At 41.3% G+C, this 22,199-nt stretch overlaps 1 protein-coding gene across 3 annotated transcripts in view; it reads left to right on the forward strand.

Moving 5' to 3' along the window:
• MET (MET proto-oncogene, receptor tyrosine kinase) overlaps window positions 1–22,199 on the forward strand; it is a 91,280-nt gene that overhangs the window by 44,852 nt on the left and 24,229 nt on the right. For all 3 annotated transcript variants that reach the window (XM_075429407.1, XM_075429410.1, XM_075429408.1), the window contains exons 4-10: window positions 2,520–2,654; window positions 3,833–4,006; window positions 9,421–9,581; window positions 10,780–10,882; window positions 11,077–11,213; window positions 13,730–13,894; window positions 14,758–14,857. In XM_075429407.1, coding sequence (XP_075285522.1) covers window positions 2,520–2,654; window positions 3,833–4,006; window positions 9,421–9,581; window positions 10,780–10,882; window positions 11,077–11,213; window positions 13,730–13,894; window positions 14,758–14,857 — 975 coding nt within the window. The remainder of the gene's footprint in view (window positions 1–2,519; window positions 2,655–3,832; window positions 4,007–9,420; window positions 9,582–10,779; window positions 10,883–11,076; window positions 11,214–13,729; window positions 13,895–14,757; window positions 14,858–22,199) is intronic.

Genomic DNA, 22,199 nt, shown 5'->3' on the forward strand with positions numbered 1-22,199 from the left:
CTACTGAGCCACTTCCATGGTAGAAGTAGCCCCTGTATGGTGGTGTGTCCATAGTAGATTAAAGACACAGTGTACGCATACCAGCCCAGTCCCAAGGAATAAAAATCAGAGGCTTCCGAGAATGACGCTGGAGTCCTAAGTAGCCTCTTCTTCTTGCTGTAGAAGCTATCTTCAAATTGCGTTTTTCAGGATTATGTTGGATAAGAGTAAGATAGGATTTCAAGGACCAGGCTGATGTGTGCAAAAACCACACAGTTATATAGACCAAAAAGAGCATTTTTGCATCTAGTATCTGTTACAGCAGTGCTGGAGGCTGGTAGATTAGTTCTAAGCAAACTCCAGACTTTTATTCTGTAGTCCCAAAGGAGTTAGGAAGTGTAATTTGAGCTCCCTGTATGTCACGAGGTCAAAGTCTATTCACTTGGGCTTTGAGCAGGTGATTTGACTATCAGCCTCAGTAAAATAAAGGTCGGTCAGTGTTTAAGGCACCGAATATTTTTTCCAAGATAGCAGAGATGGTATCCAGATTTTCATGTAGTGCTCTGAGGTTGCAACACAGATGTGTTTAAAGGGTTAACACTGTGGCTCAATCAGAAAGAATACTTGGCAATAAGAGGAAGCCTGGATTAATGATAGAAAAGAATTCTTAGCATTTTATAGCAGTGGGTATTCGAGATGAGACATGGCTAATGATCAACTAAAAAGGTATTTGCAGCTGTGGTGCTACCTCTCCCCGTAATGCCAACATTAATCAAGCTTTTTCATGCAGCTTTGCAGTCCATTCTATTTTTCATTGTCCTGAATATAAAAACAGAGCTCAGGCCCTAATACATTGAGTCAGAGACCATACTTCTGTGTCACCGAAAATGATCAGACCTTATTGATTTCTAAAAGCTGCACTTTCTGTACTGCGAAACAAACCCATAGCAAAGGCTTTAACAAAGCTAGTTTCACTTTAAAGAAAAAAAGATCTCTTGTAACACCACACTGTAAATACCTCTCGGATGTGAAGTAGTTATTGCCATGAATTAACTGCTCATATATTTTATTTAAGTCTTGAATTACAACAAAACTTCAGCTGTAATTACAGCATCTCTAAGACTAGTTTTGGAGTGAGCCATCTTGTTGAAAGACCTTGGCAGTGCGAAAAGCCCGTGAAATCGTGTAAGTCAATGTCCTAGCTGTTCTGATGCTGCCTTCGGAGTCAGAAGAAAAGCTTCATTATAGTGAAAAATTAAAGATTTGACATACAAGTTATTTCCAGAATGGCTTCAATCTTTTTAAATAATGAGCCCTATTGAATCTCAACTTCTCAGCAAATGTTGATTATCTAAATTCCTTAAGTAAACTTCACATGATGCAGCTTTTGAAACATGAACATGATCTTCTCTCATGTAAACAATCCTCTGCCTTTGTTGCCTGATGCTATCACATTTGGGTGCACATCCTTCTGGACTGTGGGCCCAAGCCTATAAAATCTCACTATCGAATATCCACCCCAATCTGCAGATGCTTTATGCCTGTGCTTAACAGCCATGACTCATCCCATTAAAGTCAACAAAGTTACAGTAGTAAAGTTAAGCGTGTGTTTGCAGGAATAGGCCCAAATTCTCAGAAGTATTTAGGTAACTCAAGATGCAGAGAGATGACTAGTGGGGGAATTTCATACTGGTGTGACTAATCTCCCTAAGATCTCCTAAAATCAATAGAGCGAGAGAAGGCTCTTGCAAAGGGGCTTCAGGACAACTAAATTAGGCTCCTGTTTTGGAACGTCTTTCAGAGAAGCCTCCAGCTCTCCCTGTCATTTAAGAGGTGCTTCAAGTGCTCAGTTCCGGACACCCGGCTCCTGCAGAGGAATCAGCAGAAGCCAGACCTGGAGGTGCCCAGTCACGTCTTGCAAAGAGCCTGTCTGCAGCAACAGCCACCTCACCAGCTCTGGGCATCGAGGTCCATGCGCCCGTAGCTCTGCAGAGCTGCTCACAGCGCTACCTGCGCCCGCCATAGCTTTGCACTCTAGTGGCCCCACCTGCAGCAAGACCAGACACTATTGACACAGGGCAACATTTACTTTTCAAACTGAAGGGCCAAAGTGAAAATAAATGGAAAAATTTTTGACTTTTGAAGGCCTGGAGTTTTAAGATTCTTTTAAATAGACGTTGTCAATAAAATTCTTCCTTCTTAAATGCACAGGGCTGTCTAAATGACCTGTCTTCATTTTGTACGGTTGATTTATCAATCCTTGAAATTAAAGGACTAGAAAACATGCAATGACTCCTTCGTATTTTATTAAATATGATGTATTTTGAGGATCCTCCAACAGCAATAATTTTGCTGTGTTGAATAAAGTAGTTTTTATAGCGCTTTAATCAGATCATGATGGAACATTATGCAAAATATTATGCAATGTAATGCAAAGTAATTAATGCAAGCAGAGAAGTGGCAGAAACGTGAGACCGCTGAGCAGCATGCATTTGTGTCACTTGCTGCCTGCTGATTTTCCCAATTTCTTTCTTTCTTAGATAGTGGTTTCCCGTTCAGAACTCACAGCTCCACATGTCAGCTTTCAGCTAGACTCCCACCCCGTCTCTCCCCAGGTTGTTGTTGAGAATTCTGTAGCAGATGATGGCTATACCCTGGTAGTGACTGGCAAAAAGGTGAGTGGTTCATAACCTAATCCTTCCGTGCGCTGTATAAACCTGCCATCAGAGCAGCAACTCTCAGTAAGAGCAACTGTTCACACTGCTGCCTTACGCTTTGCATCCTCCCAGCCTTGCCATTCCCTTGGGAACACTGGAGGTGCAAGTTTCCGCCAAGATTTTTTTTTTCCCTACTAAACAAACCAACGGCCTAATATTGAGAAATGTTTAAATAACGTAAGAGCTGTGATATAAACCAACAAAAGCCAGGAAATGCAAATTTCAAGGCTGAAACCCTGTCCTTAATTCAAGTGCTGGCAAAGAAAAAACACACAATGGCTTAAGGAAAGAATGGTGCTCACAGTTTCCTGGCTTTTGTTGGTTTATGTCATAACATAACTTTTTAAGGAGGGGTGTGTGTGCAAGAGTTACATGAGTATGTTTAAAATTGGGAGTCAGTGTCTGTAGTAAGGTTTGAAGATTGCTTTAGCATATAGTCTATACAGGGTTAATAAAAGATGAAGAGCTGTCACAAATATGCTATTGTCATAAGTAGATACGCATTGTAGAATGGGTTTAAAGCATCAGCAGATAATATTACAGATAATCCTAAACCGTAATCGTAAGCAATAATTTGACCTATTGAGTTCTATAAGAATTTATGTAGGCCATTAGTAAAGATGGTTGTTAATCATTTACTGGCAATGTACAAGATATTTATAAGAGTAATCTTCAAGAAAATGTCCAAATAAGTTTAAGGAAGGTACTGAAGTGTAAAGAAGTATGATGTACTTATACAGCAATGCAATTATATCCTAATTTTAATATTTTAACTAAAAATCAAGGCCTACTGAGATACACTGTTTTTTCCAAGAACTAGTGCAGAATTGGGAGGAGCACGCTGCTGTTTTCTTTTTTCATCAGCAAAAAACCGCTATCTGGCTGTAAACACCAGATGCTGGTAGTAACTGTATATAACATTAAGATGCCTTTAGGGTTTCTCCCAAGCGAATTTAAAATCATGTCAGTTAAATTACTTATAAGATCCTATAATTACTGAGCTAAAGAGAAGTCGAACCGCAGCTTGCGCATCTGAAACCTGAGCAGCACCGCAGCGCATCGCATAAATAAAGGCTCTCCGTGCCGCTCAGCGCATGTATTAAAAGGATCCGTGCGCGATGTCTTTCCACCGACAGGTAACGAAGATCCCGCTGGCGGGGCCGGGCTGCCATCACCTCCGGTCCTGCAGCCAGTGCCTGCTGGCGCCCGCCTTCATGCGCTGCGGCTGGTGCGGCCCGCGGTGCCTGCGGGCTGCCAACTGCCCTGGCGGCACCTGGACCCGGGACGCCTGCTTGCCTCGCGTTCATGAGGTAAAACGGCGCGTTTCTCCTATCTGTCTGTCTCTGAGGAACGTGGTCTGCGCTCTGCGGACATTTTCTGTTTGTTTTTATGTAGTTGTGATAAATGGAGTGTCTGCCCTCCTCGAATCCCCTCAGTGTCCATACAGCCTCTGGCTGGATGCAGGTACTCTGGCTGAGCGCCGTGGGCTCAGGCGCTCATGGTGGACAGGCCAGCCACAGGAGAGCCTCGGCCCTGCAACACGCTCGTGCTGGGGAAACAAGACGGGTCTGAGCCAGGCTGGCAGGGCTCCGATGGGAAGGGGCAGCCACAAAGAGGAGCACCCTTCCTCTCAGACCCCTCTCGAAGGGAGGAGGTGGAGGGAAGCACCTCCCGCCTACAGCTGCCACAGCCCGACTCAACGCAGGAGGTTTCCAGTCCCCGCTCCTCGTCCGTCCCCGTGCTGGATCCAGTGTTTCCCTGTGGGGAAAAGTCCCTCTCCCCCCTACCTAACCTCAGCTCAGAGCTGTCAACCAAAACACCACCCCGGAGGAGATGTTTCTTCCAAACGACCCTCCCTGGCTCCTTGTTGCCCTGGGTCCACTCGCCACCGAGGGGGACGAGCCCCTGCCTGCAGCCCTCCCTGGGACAGGGGACAGCCGGCGGCGGCTGCCGGCCAGCCAAAGCCCGTCAGGGGTGTGCGAGAACAAGACCGCACAGATGAGCAGAGAGCCGCGCTGGTGTGTTCCTGTTTTAATTTAGCCATGGTTAGCACAGGATTCGTGCTGGCAGGCTGTACGTGTAACCGAATCGTCCCGTGTGAAGTGTGACATAGCTGTGAAGGCGGAGGTTTATAGGGCAGTAAAGGGACTAGAGAACTGAGCATAAGACTTTCTGGTAGCACTCACACGCATTTACTTTTGTTAGTGCGTTTAAACTCCACCTTGTAGTTAAAAATACATTTTCCTTTATGGGCATGCAGCTTAAAAACGGAGATGAAAATTTGACGTGCTAAACTCTCAGAGAGAAAGGGAGACAAAAGTATTTTTTACATAAATAATGTGTTTCTTTAAACCAGGCAGATGATTTCATGTACAACAACTTTTTAAAGAGCGGCAGGCCAAACTGCTAATAGTCTAGAAACAAATCTAGAAACACATGTTTACAGGGTATTTTTTTTTTCTGTGTTCACCCTTCAGATACAAAATTTAGGACTAACATAGGCAAAATTCAATGAAGAAACAGAGAAGCATTATAGGAATCAAACCCAAAATGGGAGGGGGAAGGAGTGTTTGCCTTGCCTGCTATTGCTATTTACCTTTGGGTACAGGAGAGGTAAAGAAATTGCTAATGCAGAATGCGAATAGCTTACTTTCCCTTTATACAAGAACACATTTAGTTCAAAAAGGCTGTACTGGATGATCAAATAGTCCTTTCTGGCCTTAGTTTGGATGAGACTATGAATCACTACACTGAGAATTAGTCCTGACACATTTTTGTATACCTCTGCAGGCCCAAGCTACTCACCCATCCTGCACAGCTTGTTTTGTCTTCCCTAGACCTCAAGCACAAGCAGCATCCCTGAATGTTTTTTCCTTGGCAAAACTTTCCAGCAGTGGCTATATCTTGCCATGCCTCCAAAAAGATTTCTAAGGCTCTGAACTGCTTAGTTTCTGATTTTTGCAGGTGCTGATCTCATGTAGCGCTCTTTAATTTGAATTATGAGAGTGTGCATTCAGCAGTCTTAAGACGCAAGCACCTGGCGCCCATGTAGAGATGCTTAGACCGAGGGGTGCATCCCCAAGGCCACCTTTGCGATCCCTGTGAAGTCGCAGGGAGGACTCATCCAGAGGAGCGCGCCTTGGACATGGGGTGGTGGGAGCAGGCGTGGGCATGTCCAGGAGCTCCCCTTCCCCACACGGCTCTGCCCTGCCTGCTCAGCACAAGCTCAGTCTACCCCTGTAATGAATATGGATCTGTGGCACCGATGGATCTTGAAGTGAATCTCGAATTATAGTGTGCCCACGTTGGTAGAAGTTGCTTCTAGAAGGCTTGTAAGGAAAAAAAAAATGCAGTGGAGTACTTAAATCCCTTTGGACTGCTAGCTGTTAAGACAGATTTCATGCTCTACTGGACCATGACATTTAACATTATTACCGAAAAAAATATAAAACAGATTATTCATCATCTTCTGATCTGTCTTTAAACCCATCTGCATAAAATATGAGAAACAAGCTTGTTTTGTTCCTAACAAACAGAGGATGACCTGCTTTGCATAGTGTCTGAAATTCAGCCCAAACCCCCCCTAACATTTTGCAGTTTTCAGAGGGACAGATTGCTCGAGAGATGTCATACGATCACTTTAACCTGAGGGGAAGACAGAGCTTCTCCAAGGGTTGGTCCAACGGACATTAGCTAAGTCTCCAACAAAGTTTTCCCAGGTTATTACCCAGAGTGGTGTACAATGGGAGAAAAACAATTAGATTTTTCCCCCCAGGAGGGATGGCAGAGAAGAAACCCAGCATCTTCCCGTGGAGTCCTGCAGATCCTTTGTCTCTCCGCCCTCCTTTAAGCACATTTCCTTGTAGCCATGGGTGGTGGGGAGCAGCCCCGCACCCCAGCCCTGCAGGGAGCACAGAGCTCCGGCTCTGCCTGGGCAACCCCCCTGCTGCAGATGCGTCCCCACCAAAGCCCACCTCCCACCCCGCGCCTCGGCACCGTACCCCGCTCCCACCCACCACCTCTGCCAGCAGCGAGGCGGGCTTTGTCAGCTTGGACAGGCGGTGATAGAGGAAAGCTGGGGGTCTCGGAGGAGGTTCCTCGGAGAGCGCTTGGTGCTGGAACAAATCGCAGGCATCTGCATGTGGCGTCCAGGTCGCACTGAAAGGTGAATGGTGTGAAAGAAGAAATAAATTGGTCTCCCTTTTGCTTCTTTGTTGTGGTTAAAAACCTGATATGGTTTGTTGTTGTTTTTAAAGCGAGTCATTTTAGATGGCTTTTATCTCAGACATGTCAACAACATCAGGCCTTCTGCTGCCTGTTTAGGTTGGAGGTTATGCTGGAAATTTCACGTGGCCTATACGTGTTCTTGCCTCTTAATTAAACTGAATGGGCCGTTGAAACTTTAATAAATAGATACTTTCTTCCAACAATTTATAAAGTATGTGAGTGGATATTAGCGTAATGGCTGTCAACCTAAACAAAAGAAAACCACAATACTTTCCATCTTTCCAAATGAAAAAGAAAAGTTAACTTTCTGTCCCTTAAGCCACAGTCCAGAGAGCAGCAGGGAGAAGCAGAACATCAGGCCTTGCAGCAGGACTTATTCCATCTTATCAGTAGAGTTTCTCTGCTGTAGAGAACTTTCGAATGCTAAATTTCACAGCATTTATAATTTTGGGGTTTGCTTACTTTCTGTTACTACCTGTGCAATGTAAGCACACAGAAAATGCTTACGTATGCCTCAGTTGAAAGTCCAGAAGTTTCACTATTCATTCCTGTCAACTCTCCCAAGAAGTCTGCAAAACTACATTTGACTTCCAGTGCTTTCATTGTACAAAATGAGCCGAATAAATATAAAGAAACTAATAAAAGCACTCTGGGGGAATTTCTGCAGGACTTAAATAAAAAAGTATAAGATTTGGTTTATTTTTTGCAATCTACTTAGAAGTCTACTGCCTCCTAAATTTGCTGGCAGAACATAGTAAATTCTTTCACTCTCCCTCAATTAAGGCACATGGGCTGCTATCACAAGTCTCTTTTGGCAGATAAGATCATGCAAAATCAGTTAATTGCCTTCGGTTTTTATTCTGTATGGCTTTGTGAAGTCTGATTTTAACGCCTGTATTTTGCTAACTTATGGATTACATTTCAGACTCTTCAAATGCCATGTCAATGCATTATTGTACAAAACGTGAGACATCCTGTACCCCCACAGAGCAATTTCAGTTTCTGCTAGGGTTTTGTTATTCCAAAAATAGATAGTGTGCTGACATATTAAATAGAGTGGGAAACTAGGATCTGAAGTCAATTCAGATTTCGAAGAAAAAACCAAATAAATAAGGGAAAGTTAAACTTGGACGTAGCACAGACTCCACAGGATATAGCACTGCTCCATGCTCTTAGCTGCAGTGTTGTGTGCCAGGGGGTTGTGTGAGCATCCCTTCTTTTTTACGGGATTTGTGCAAAAGTAACAGTTCCTGCATAGGTTCCCTCTTCTTTGCTCATTGAGAGCTGATACAAAGCTCATTAAAACAGAAAAGGTTCCTACTGGCTTCAGTGCATTTTGGATCAGACTCTTTGTCTGGTTTCTAATGCAGGCAGTAAATTTCCCCATATAGAATATATGGTATAATTCTTTTGAAGTATTCTTTAGCTGCCTGTCTAACTACAATGCTTCATTTGTGAGCGTCTTGAAGTACAGCTACAAGAGAGTTGAAAAGAAATGTGCTGTCTTACTGGATTTCCAGATGAAATAATAGCCAAGTATCTCTCAAACAGTTGCCTTTCAGCTTGGAAATGGTCGGGTCCTTTGAAAGGCACAGCTGTATTGCATTTTAGGGGCAAAATTACTATCCCTAAAGCATTAAATCTAAGACATTTAGGCACTATAACCACAAGTATAAATTCAGACTTTCATTCTCTGTTGTTCGTCCAGTGGTACTGGTATGTTTGCAAAATTATTCAGTGTTGTTAAAAGTCCCCATAAACCCTGAACCAATGTCTTTTTGATTTTTTTTTTGGATATTTTTTTTTTTACTGGCAGTACTGACCAGTACTTTTACTGACTTTTGTGAGACTTCTATAGTGTTCCTACATTTTTCCCACCATTGTTATATTTTACAGGACAATTTACAATATGCAGAAAAAAAAAGCATTTCCTTTGTAGATTGTCTCTATGTTTCTGAGGGATAGTTTATTTTTAACTCGGAATTAGAGGTGACCAAATGTAAAAGATTTAAGGAAAGAATAGCAGAAGTCACATTAACTTTATCACAGCCGACGCGATATCGGATTTTGGTGTCTTTGAAGCTACTTCACTCTGAACCTAACTTTCATCAAGCTGGCAAAAAAATGGTCATTTGGGGGCTCTTTTGTGTTCAGCATTCAGCTTCTAACAAAATAACTACATTGTATGTTTAACATGCCAGAAATAAGATGTGAAAGACAAGAACGGCAGGATTTAAAAGACTATTACAATGCACAGCTTGTTCAGTGCCCCTAAACACTATCCTTCAAAGCTTTCTAGTATAGGTTTTGTTATTTATTGCTACTGTCAGAGAAAGCTCATAATGTGACAAATGAAAGGCGAAGAACAATTAAGATGAATGGTAGGACATAGTCCACCAGAAGAAATGCTTTTCTAAAACTATTCCTTTGCACATTCTTTAACTGCATTTGAAGTTCAAGAAAACCTGATGTAACTAATACAATGTTTTTTTAACAGATCCTCCCGAGCAGTGCTCCCTTAGAAGGTGGGACAAAACTGACGCTGTGTGGATGGGACTTTGGATTCAGCAAAAATAATAGATTTGAATTAAAAAATACAGTAGTGCATATTGGAGGACAAATTTGTGCTCTGGAAGCAAAATCTAGCAACAAAAACAAGTAAGAAACCTAAAATATTAATTTCCTTTTATACAGATACTCTTTATGTGGTATGGATTTTTTTGTGATAGAAACATTCAGTCTATAAGTGTCATCTCCGATTCTGAAATTTCAAACAGGAAACAATCCCTTGGTTTGATAAGCTCCCTGAGAAAAAAGTGCTCAAAATGGAGATCAAATAAATCTAGTTAATGCCAATAGCTCCAGCAGCAGCTTTTTCTGGTGTGTCTGCGAAATGCTGTTCAACCTCTGTGGGAGCTGGCAAGAACGAAACCATTCAAAGATTTGAAAAGGGGGCAGGTTCCTTTGGCCAGGATCCTGCTGGGCTCAGTTATGTCACCTCCATCTTCCTGATCTGCAAAGCTGCTGGAGAGAAATGTGAGAAGATGCAGGTATTTCGTCATCCAGAGGCTTGTGACCCGCAGCTGCACCTCTCCTCCTCTTTCTCAGAAATAAGTATTTGAGACAGTGAGATAATGGCTTAAATTTAGCACAGAGGTTATTCTGGTTGTTAACTTCAAGAAACAGGAAGTTCAATTGATACCGTCTCTCAGTTCAAAATATATGACTATCTACTACCAAAGCAATGTGCAAATCATGGCACGACTTCCCTACTCGTATATACAGCAGCAAAAACATCACCCTCCAGATGTATTGAACACTTTCTAACTGCTACTCTGAACAGTCTTAATGCAAACAAAATGATTTAAGGAGACTAGCTCGTATATTAGTCTGTGTAAAAATAATGTAATACAGTGGCACATAATGCCTCAAAAGTTCAAGTTTAATTTTTGGTAATATTTAAATTTATACAACAAACTTGTGTATGTTATGCACTTTTTCTGCTCCTGTTGTCTGCCAAAATTTGGCACTAAAGGAAAATTCCAAAAACCAACTCAGCCATTGAATAGGAGGTATTTGTTTTCCCGAGCATGCTCCTTTTTTTCTGAAATTTATTTGCTATACTAAAATTATTTTCTCTGACCAAGTATAAACACCACAATGTTTGTATATAGTATTAAAAAAGACAAACACAGGTTTTTTAGCAGTTATTTCTGAAATATGCTTGACATGCATAGATCGATGATTTGTTTAGTATGGATCCTCCATCCCCACAAGTTTGATGTCATTCTATTTTAATAGAAGAAATCAAGCTAGAAAAAAAATGTAATGCCATCTTTTTCCTTGTTTTCCAAAGGCTGGAATGCACAGTTCCTGCTGCAAAAAATCCAACTTTTAATATATCCAGTAGTGTTTCTGTTGGACATGGCAAAACACAATTCAATACATTTTCATACGTGGTAAGCACTATGATTAAAACTTTATTGTCAAAAACAGCTTCAATATTAACGGGGTGGAGACTCCTCCTGAGTCCAGTCCAGTATGGTAATTCTATATTCCTGTTTGCTTTAGTATTACTTCATGGAAATGCTAAGATTCTTCACATTTTGAAAAAAAATAACAATTCACTGTTCTTATTTTTAACCCTCCTCAGAATCCTGTAATAACAAGTATCTCTCCCACCTATGGCCCCAAATCTGGAGGAACACTGCTAACTATAGCTGGAAAATACCTAAACAGTGGAAAATCCAGAAGGATTTTTGTTGGTGAGAAGCCATGCACCTTGAAAAGGTAATGCACTTAATAAAAAGTGATGCCTTTAGTACTGAAATGACTGGATTAAAATGTCTTGGAGTGAAAAAAACACAAACGTGCATTACTTTACTCTCCTCCTGTTACACGTCTGAGAATTGATACTACAAGAAGAATTCAGTTCTGGATTACATCCTGAGTTTAGGATGTCTGAAAGGTTCCTAGAAGGGACTACAATTCCCTAGAAGAAGTTTGTTCTGTAATGCCTTCATTAACCTCATGAAAAGGTTGCATAGAGAAGTAGCAGATCAGCTTCTAGTGCATTAGAATCTGCCCATTTCCCATCATTTTTGTCATCCCGTCTCCCATACACTCAACCCTCTCTCTTGCATTAGCAAGAGCTGCTGTTCATGCAGCAGCTCCCAGTCAGCGTCCAGTGGGTGCAGGTTACTATTTCCTACTGGTCTGTTCGGTGGAAACCTGACCAGCGTGGGAATATGTATCCCATGCAGAGGAGCAGCTATTTCTGCGCTACTGTCAGCGAACAGCCTCCAAACCAGAGGCAGCATCAGTTTGGGGCGTTTCCTGGTATAAATGAAATTCTTTTGAGGATTAAGCCAGAATTTCTTGTGGCTCTGTACTGGATCCAGGAGGAGCTCAGTCAAGAATCTTTGACATGCTCTGTGTGGAAATGCCTTCAATCCCAGCTGAGTATAAATGTTAAATACCAAGCTCTGCGATCGGCAGACAAGCGTTCTGAGTTTGGTAGGCATTCTACCATGGCGCAGTTTTACTGAATCCAAAGCACAGCAGCTACTGGGAGGAAAATTAACTCTATCCCAGCTGAAACCAGGACAGTCCTGTTTTCAGGTACAGCAGTGTGACTCCAGAATTGTCACTTCTGCGGCCAAGGGCAGAATCTGGCCTACTGTGTTCCAGGAACAGGATGTCCAGCAATTCCTCTACAATTTGAGTCTCTCCTAATGATTATGTAAAGTCGTAGTGGTGAAACATCACACTTGGAGAGAACGTGGGGAAGCAATAGCCGATTAGTTAACTTCAAGACTCAAAGTCAGGAGAGCTAAATTATATTCTTTGCTGCTAAATGATTTATTGTATGCTCTTGAGCAAATCAGCTAAGTCTGACTAAATCAAGAAAGGGATTTAGGTATTTAAGTCTGATATTTAATCATTACCAAGATCTTCAGCATTTCTGTTCAGTGGCTGCTTAACATTTTAGGGTGGCATTTATAGATGTCATCATCTCAGCTGGTCAGCTAATGGACAAATATATAAAACTTTTGGGAATGATTCATCTGATCCATTTGAGACATGTTACTGTGAGGATGAGACGACAGCCATCTCAGAGGCAGACATCTGCTTCAGTCAGGTGGACCTCAAAGTATCGAACCGTAGTTGGGGGTTACCCAGTAAGCACCCCCAGCATCCCACTTTCCCACCAGACCAGTTGTGTGGAGACTTCTACACAGGTCTTAGCCAGTTTCTCAGGGCAGGTATTTCTCTACCCAAACTGGCAGCTTTCCCCAGTTCTGAGGCCAGCTAGATCAAGGGTTTATTTTTTCCTTTAAAGGACGGTAAGAAGCTTCCAAATACATATGAACAAAACACTAACCCCTACAGCATGCAGTGAATACCACCTTCCTGCCCCTTTTGTCTAATTTGGAGACAATCTCTCACATCCTTTGGGAATGGCCTCACTTGGAGGGCCTCTGGATGTGGTTGGGCCCAAATCACTGAAACCAACTGGTAGAGTTACATTTGCCTTCTCCAATCAGTTGTTACGATTGTACTATTGCCTCTGATGTGCCCTGCTCCCTGTGGCCACACTTCATGTGCTTCACGTTGCAGGATCTTTCACACCATCGCTGCCCACTCACCCGCTGAGCTCAGTGTAGTAGGAGGACCTCCAGGGCCAAGCATGAGAAAGCAAGGGAAAGGTGAATATCCCAGAGACTCTGCCGCTGTGCTGAATTCAGCCAGCTCTTCCTGAATTTTCACCTTCTTCTCCCTTCTTGCCTTGCTTGCCTTCTGCCTGCCCCTCAGCAGTGCCTGGAGGCAGCAGGTGCCCCCAGGGGAGGACATCTCCCACATGCTGGTACATCCCCCACCAGCACCTTTTCTTGAGGTTTTTAATACAGGGTAACTCCTGTGGACTGGAAAGAGAAATATGTATCCCTTAGTTGCAGCGGAACAAGTCATTCTCCTTAAACCTGGCACGTTCTGTCATTTCCCAGGCTGGGTGCTGCCTTTGCAGGCTGCAGGGGCTATGTGGCTGTCACCAGCACTGGGAAACACCTTCCAGCAGGCAAGGTACAAGTCAACCACATTAAGATGAATCTTGAGCCTAAGCAGTGGTGTTGCTGTTTCTACCTCATGCCGTGCTTATTTGTGGCAATCTGATCATCCCGTGTGGGAATCAATGACATTTTAAAAAGCAGATCCTTAGGTGGGGTTGGGGCTCACTAAAAGGCCATGTTTTAAACCGTGTACATGTTACATAATGCTGACAAGCAAGCCTTTTTCTGCCCTTCCAGCGTATCGGTGAGCACTGTGGAGTGCTACACTCCAGCACAACGAATTCCCCAGGAATATCGTGTGAGGGTGGGAATCGACGAAGCTATTCGAGACGCGAGCGGTCATTTCACATACAGAGAAGACCCTGTTGTTTTAAAAATTCATCCAGCCAAATCTTTTCTTAGGTGAGTAGAAATTTTGTGCAGAAATAAGAGAAGTAATGAATGAAAAGAAGAATGACTATGTTGCGCAGCAATCTATCAAAAGAAATTGCATTTTTATCTGTATCTGCCATGCCAATTGCTTCTATTACGGTGCAGTTGCAGAGGGCAGATCATTTCCTCTCAGAGGTGAAGGAGAAGGGGGAAGGGCGCCTCTTTTCTTTATGTGATTTAACTCCTAGCTGCTGCTGAGCGTACCTGTGATGTCCTGCTGAGATACCTACTGTACAGCTAAGTGTGTCTCCTCTATTGCATCTGGACATTACACTGATTAGTGAGGAAAATCATGTAATATGACAAGTCAGTGGTACTCAGGAGAGCAAATGGATTTTAAAATAGTCTAAATCCAGCCCTACATAAATATTATGAATATATATGTATGGTAGTATATGTGTGTTTTTAAGTGACGTATTTATGGTCTCAGTAGCTCTAATCCAAGCCATCTGCTTTTGCCAAGAAAATGTCAGCAGTAAAAAAGACACCTTTTTCAGCACCACTGAAAGCAGTAAATTAAGTAAGTTAGCAAATGCTAAGTACAAGTATACACCCTCCTTTAAAATGTACATATTTGTTTTATTTCTTGGCATACCACAATTTAAAAAATATTTTTCTTTTCTTGTATTTACTTAGTTGTTATAGCAAGTGTAAAATTTGTTTCCCAGAAGAATAATCTCACTGCTCAGAGCTCTGTATTTGCATTCACCCCATATATCCCTAATTCTGGTTTTGTCTTGTCATTTGTTCTAAAATATAATTTGTAATTAAGTTTATCATAGCAGATGTAACATTATCCTACTCATCTTTTTTTTTTTTTTTCTTTTTCCTAGTGGTGGAAGTACAATCACAGCTCAGGGAATCAACTTGAACTCAGTGTGCTTTCCTCAGATGGTGATTACTGTACCTAAACTAGGAATGAACTTCTCTGTGGTGAGTCAGTCTTGGAGAAGACAATCTGTTATCTTGTCATCTTTGTGTGGTGAATGGCACAGAATTTTCAGTCAAAACACTTTGATTTTTGTCTTGAAACCTCGGGACTTCCACGGACATTTTGGTGTTTTCTGAACAGACTGTTTCTACTGCATAGACAAAACAACAAATTTGAAATTAAGCTGGGAGTAGAACAACAGTTTCCAAGGAACCTCTTCCAAAGAAATAAGGCTTTTATAGTATCTGATAACAAGACTTTTATATTGCCAATTAACAATACAAATTCAGCGACTAAACACAGAACAATGCAATACAGGTATGTAGATTACATGGCAAGTTCAAGTGCTACTGTGATAGGTAGGAAAGATATTCAAATAGTGACTGTGGATATAAAAGGAAAATGGAACAAATGTCAAAAAAAGAGGAAAAGTAAATATGTAAAATCAAAAGTAAGTATTATTTTGAAGAATTTCTAACTGCCAAATTACCTATTGCAGCAAATCTTTCCCAACTTATCAAAGTTCAGCAACTAAGTTTTAGGAGAGGTTTGGGTTTTTGCTCTTGGGTACCTCTGCATGAACAGAGGGTCAGTCAAGGATCTGAGCCTTCTTTTATTACCTGAGTTGATAATACACGGGTGTCTAAATCCAAATAAGGTGATCAGATATGACCATGTGATCTACTTTAATTTTTATAAGGCAAAGATGACATTTATTGGCTAGTTGTACTGGAACTGTTTCCTGTAAACTTTTGCCTACACATTTGTCTTGCATAGCCAACATTTTCTTATCCTGTAAGGTCTATTTAGCCTAACTAAAGCTAAATTGACCTACACTCTTTATGACATGCTAGACTACTGCTCATATTGTCAGTTTATTTCTAATGATCATCATACACTATTTCCTGTATTGAATTCTAAGTATTAGACCTAGGTTCGCTCAAAGCATTTTAAATGGTATGTCTGCAAATTTGCAGTCTTTTATAGCTTCAAGGTCATAATATTCTTCATGATCCTAATTTGTATAATATTATGAGTGTCGGGACCTGAATTTCAGTTGGATGTAATCGTGGCTTGTAATTTAATAGGTTCACATTTTAATCTGAAAATCAGTGCCCCTGCAATGAAACACGGTGTTCAATGTTATCAAAAAGACACTTCACCCATGAGTCAGAAAGAAAAACATTTCAGTGAAATCAACGAAACTCAAAATTTATGAGGTTTTGAGTAATGTGGGCATGATTATTTCTAAGTACAAAAGGTTTCTAAAGAAAAGATCATTGCTGAAATCACCTCTTTAGATTTTGCTTTGTGTGGATTTGAGCAGTCTTTCTTCTGAAGTAAAAATCATTCACTTGCTTTCTCTGTTCCCCTGTGAGCATATGCAGTATTGCTTCTCTTCAGGCCCTGATTCTGCATACCTGGCTTGTCAAATATTTGAGAATTCCTCAGAATTTGAAGATATTTTAAATGATCTGAAATTTTAGAGAACTTAATCCACTGTCCAGAAGTGACTGGGAACTCCAGACAATGAACACTGTAGAGGTTACTCTCTCCCCCAAATATTGGGGAGCAAACTTTCCTTTGAGCAGTGGTTTGCTGCCATCCTGCTTTTTAATCTGCTATTGACAAAAGACATGGGCACAGACAGTCAGAATTGTCTCCCTTATTGTTTTTCTTTTCATACCTTGCAGTGTGAGTGATAGTTGCCAACTTACAAGAGGCAGGTCTGACCTTCCTTTTCCATAAGGGTATTTGTCCCCTACCACTGTTGGTCTCTAAGAATCTTCCCCAGTGTAAAAGCAGCGGTACACAAGCTCATTCTCCCTGCACAAAGGCTGGAACATAACTCAAACAGATTATAATTCAGAGTGTTTTATACTTTGACACTGCCCAAGTAATATGTTTTGCTCTTTTGAAATTAAAGGCTTCTGGCACTCAGTGGCTTTCCCTGCCTCTGTGGCAGCCCAGCTCTGCTTCCCATTTGTTCTGCCACTAGTCTTTACCTCGAGCTTATTTCTCGAGGAAAAATATTAGTTCTCAGGGAGAATGGGAAGATTTATAAATGACAAAACAAGATTGCAGTGTGTCACTGAGAAAATTGGTAGTGGAGGATGCCTATGGCTGCAGCCTGCCCTATCCCTGCGCTGGAGATTCTGGAGATGCATGCGTGATATGCCAAAAGAACAAACTTTCATTCAGTCATTACAAAAATAAACAACAATGAGGAACTATTTCCAGCAGGGATCCAGAGCACGGCAATGACCAGCTATTCCATTTATAAAGGAGACAACAGGTTGTGGTGCTGAACAGAGCAAACCCAGACGAACAGTGAAAATGATCGAGAAGACCTGCAGCTGAGGTTGTGTATCTTCTTGCTGCCTTAGTTTGGGAGAGAAGCGCTAACTGACTCATTTTTTAAATTATTATTTAATCCATTTTTCTCTTCAGTTTTCTCTCACCAGCCTCCTCCAAGAAGCTGCTTTTGTCAGCATTCAGAAACTCTGGCTCCTGGGAAAACCAAAGCCAGCACTGAAACACATCCCAAAGCATCAAAGGAAAGTACAGCTGGGAGGGACCACAAAGACCTAGCCTGGCCTGCTTCCCTGCGCCAGGAGCAAACATATCCCGACCACCCGACCACTGCCTGACGTATATTTGTCTAGCCTGTTATTAAAGCTCCTTGTGAAACAAATTTCACAACCTTGCTTAAACAAGCTTTGGAGAGAGCTGCTCTACCTGCTTACCTAGTGGTTTGGAAAGCCTGCTTTCTAATAATTAACCCAAATCCTAGCTGCTAATTAGCTATCTTCTTGTTTAACCCTCAGTGGACACAAACAACAGATTACCAGTCTCTCCTGCTAATTTTGCATATTTGCACTGCATTATGATTCAGCCTTTCACTTTTCCAGTTAAAACAAATGAAACCACTCCAAATTCTCCTGATAAGTGTCATCTCCTAGACCTCTGCTTTCTGCCGCCTCCCAAGCCCTCTCCCATTTGCCTAAAACTGGTGGTGCCCAATCTAAAAGAGGTCTCACCTTTTCCTGTCAGCTATCTGTTCCCAGACTCTTAATTCACTCCCTCAGGCTGAATTGTGGCCTAGAGCCCCGATGGAGTCGCAGTGTGAGCAGAGTGTCACTTCTGTAAGCAGCAGGGGCTGTTGGGGATGTTCTGCATCCCAAAGCCTCAGAGACCAGAGCCAGCTAACGTGCCCTCAGGCGTTTGCTCTTCTTTGCTTGCTTCTTTCCATCCATGTGGAAGAGATGAGCAGTACAAATGGTAAAAGAATTTTTCTGGAAAAACTCCCCATAAGAAATGCAGTTTCACTGAGACTGAAAAGTTTTGGGGCAAATATGCCAGCCCACTAAAGAAGAAACATTTAAGTAGAGCTTTTCAGCTTTCATGTTTGAAGTTCAGTATTTCTGAAACTTTTTCTTCTATAAGGCAAAAATGCCTTGCTTCAACTTTATAATTTTCATTTCATATCTATTTAAATTTCCTTCAAATTATTCAATACTGTGTTCATACTCTTTGTGTTTATATTACATTCTATGTTGACACTATCAAAATAATACAATTTGCCTTCTTCAAATTTGATATTTCAAGGAGTGAAAAAAATGTTCTAGAGTTCTTGAACCATATATTTCAATACTTGCCATGTGTTTCTTTTTACTTTCTATTGCTTCATGAATTCTTTTGACTATTTGTTCTAACTAGGAACAAAATATCTGAATTTAGGCAGTACTGTGTAAATTCCTGACAGCTCTAGGTAATGCGTAAGGGTACACAAACCCTCTCAATTTTGCTCACGTGTCCAGTTCCTGCATGAGGTGCACAAGGAGGGAAGCAGCTCATTCCTTCATTTCACTTTGCATTGTGCCTGGAAAAAAACTTTGCACAGTTTGGAATGGTGTTTGATCAGGAGCCTGTTTACAAAATAAGCGTCTTCTAACCTCTGATATGACTTGTGCTAGATGATTCTTCTGCTTCTGAAGCACTTGAGGCCAATATTTTCTCTTTGAAAGCCTGTACTTTGCGTTGATTCCCCAACAGTGAACAAGTGGCCATTTGGGGATTCTTTGCTGTAGCATTTTTAATATTCCATCCGTTAACTAATTTGGATATATATTCCCACTGCTTAGTCTCTTCTAACCATGAGTGTCCCAAGATATGATAGAATCATAGAATCATAGAATGATTTGTGTTGGAAGGGACCTTAAAGATCATCTAGTTCCAAACCCCCCTGCCGTGGGCAGGGACACCTTCCACTGGACCAGGTTGCTCAAAGCCCCATCCAACCCAGCCTTGAACAGTTCCAGGGAGGGGGCATTCACAACTTCTCTGGGCAACCTGTTCCAGTGCCTCACAACCCTCACGGTAAAGAATTTCTTCCTTGTATCTAATCTAAATCTACCCTCTTCCAAATTAAAGCCATTACCTCTTGTCCTATCGCTCCATGACCTTGTTAAATGTCCCTCTCCAGCTTTCTTATAGGCCCCCTTTCAAATACTGGAGGGCTGCAATAAGGCCTTCCCTGAGCCTTTTCCTTTCCAGGCTGAACAGCCCCAACTCTCTCAGCCTTTCCTCATAGGAGAGGTGTTCCAGCCCTCTGATCATCTTTGTGTCCCTCCTCTGGGCTCATTCTAACAGGTCCCTGTCCTTGTTATGTTGGGGGCCCCAGAGCTGAATGCAGTAAATATGCAAGGTTGCAAAATTAGGGAGAAGCACCTTTTAATGCATGACCTTCAACAACTGACCCTGTAGCTATGCGAGATCATCTCTCTCCACAGATTTTTAATTATCTCTTGAGTAAGTAGCCTTTTGAACAATCTTTAGCATTTCTCAGTTGCTCTCTGCTAGATGCAGCCCACACTGTTAAACCACCAGGGTGCCAGAGATGTGGTGCAAGCAGTTGCACTGGCCATCCCAAGCCCAGGGAGGAATTTAGACTCCCAGTCAGTATTGGTCCCAAACCCAGGAGCAAGAGAGGTTTTACTCTGCTTTCTGGTCCAATGATCTGATAGACTGGACATATGATCTCCCATGCCTTCATCCAAGCAGACAACTTAGAACAAAATGCTACCAATCCATTAGGGCCATTGGCAGCAAAGCGCCAATGAGTTCTCTGAAAAATCTTCAAGATACCCTGCTTGAGTGTCACTGCTCCGTTTCTCACCTACACAGAAAAGCCTTCTGAATGGGCTTTTCTCAAGTCAGACCTGAATTCTCATTTCTTTCTATTGAGAAATCATGCTTTGGCAAAGATAGTTGGAGAGTCTCCCAGTCTGGCTTTAACTTCAGTCATCTTTCATTCCTCACTGGAACTCCAAAAGTTTACTTTTTCTGAAAGGACAAATTGGCCCTTTTCTCCCTTCTGACTGCCACAGATCCTGTAATACACATCCAACTGCCCCTTTCTTATCTGGGTCAGCTGCTGGGAGACTTCTGGAGCTGCGAGATCCTCCCTCATACTTTTCCTGTTGTTCTATCAGATGAAAAAAAATTGAATTGGGCACCAAAGTTCACATTTTGTAGGTCAGGTTTGAATTAATTGCCTCAAGGGTCATATTTTAAAAATGAAGCCCGAATACATACCTTTAAGTGATGAGTCATATGCATTGTGCAATGGATTATTATTCACTTTGGGGTACAATATTTACTTATGCTTGTGAAATGCTCCATAATTTTTACATCTTTTATTCCTTATTGTCTTCAGATGTAGGTTATAGTCACAGGAAGACTGTAGGCTTAGCTTTTAAAGTGAATATACTTTAAAGCCTAATTAAATAAAAGTTAAAGATGCTAGGTGATAGGCAGTATCTTAATTGAGAAGGCAATAGATTGAATTAGGGTTTTTTTCTTATAGATCCTCAATCCAATATTTCTTGAAAACTAAACCGTCATATTCTTCAATTGCTAAAACCAATTTCAAGGTAAAAATGTCATGTCAAATCATGTACCAATAAGGGCATTGCAAATAAGATTTTTCTTGACCTTACCAATCAGTCACATCGCATCCCTTCCAAAGAGTATTATTAGATTTTTATCATTTTCTGAAAGCTTCCTCTTCAGAGACCAGCCTGATAAAGTAAAGTATCTGATTCTAATAGATAGCCACAAACAAAGTTATGAATACCACTGCTATTCATTTAAGGGACATCACTACTCTACAGTAGATAAAAAGTCTAATGAATTTACATTAATCAAATAAATATAATGATTACCTGGCACATACTTGATTTTATAATTATATATATCCTAGTAATCCCTTTTTAGAATTGATACAATATGATAGATATCTTTACGAATATTCATATATCATAGAAAAGTATGGCTTGTTCATCTGTTATACTAATGATGCGTCTTATTATTACCATACTGATTCAAAAGAATTTCTAGATCCACATGATATAAGCCTGAGATATGGTCAATGGTGTATAACAAGATACTCAGAAGAGGAAGAACAGTCTAATACTGTAAGCAAATGGGGCGAAATTCTACCTTGTCTTGTGTCCCACAGATTACCTCGTTATCATGGGGGATGCACAAATATTTCTGAATTTGTGCTAGGAATCTAAATGAGCTGTTAGTTACATGGGTGCAAGTCCCATTAGCATCACCAAGAGCTGTACTAAATTATTTAACTGAGTGCTGAACTCATAGCTCACAGACACTTAACCCTTGCAGTAGAGCTCTAAAACTCTAGTGCTCAGTTTCAGAGCTGTGAAAATGTTTCCCTTGACAGATTCAAAATTTCACAATATTATGCACAGAAACATGAATTGAATTGCTGTGGTGATAGCAAAAAGTGCTGATTTGTAGATAGCTAATTTAATCCCACTTTTCAAGCTAATGTGAGTATATAACTGATATAGCTTGAATGGTTATGTCACTGATTTGAAACAGCAAAATTACATTGCATTAATTTAACATATTAGAGACAAATGTAAACTAATTTCACAGCTCCTTCAGGCACCATTTTCTAATGAGAACCAATTTAATGTGAAAAACAAAACAGAAAAATACATATTTTTTTACCTTCTCTAGATGTGCAATGGTATTCAAAAGCACTGTTGGTTTTCCAGGGAAATTTCTTGTGGAACAAATGTAAGATTTATGATGATGAGGAGCTAAGCCTCATTCTTACTGGGGCACATGTCAGCTACTCTACTTATATTAAAAAAAAAAAAGTGTAATCTCTGCTGTCAGGGCACAGTGTTCAGGGAACTACTTACAGAAGGTGTATACAGTTGGAAGAGAAATACTTCTGTGGAGCTGAAGCAACTCTGTGCCAGAAGGCCTGTAACCATATCCACGGTAGGCAGCGTGAAAGGGGAGGCA

Source organism: Opisthocomus hoazin, chromosome 8 (assembly GCF_030867145.1).
Source record: "Opisthocomus hoazin isolate bOpiHoa1 chromosome 8, bOpiHoa1.hap1, whole genome shotgun sequence".
Lineage (NCBI taxonomy): Eukaryota > Metazoa > Chordata > Aves > Opisthocomiformes > Opisthocomidae > Opisthocomus > Opisthocomus hoazin.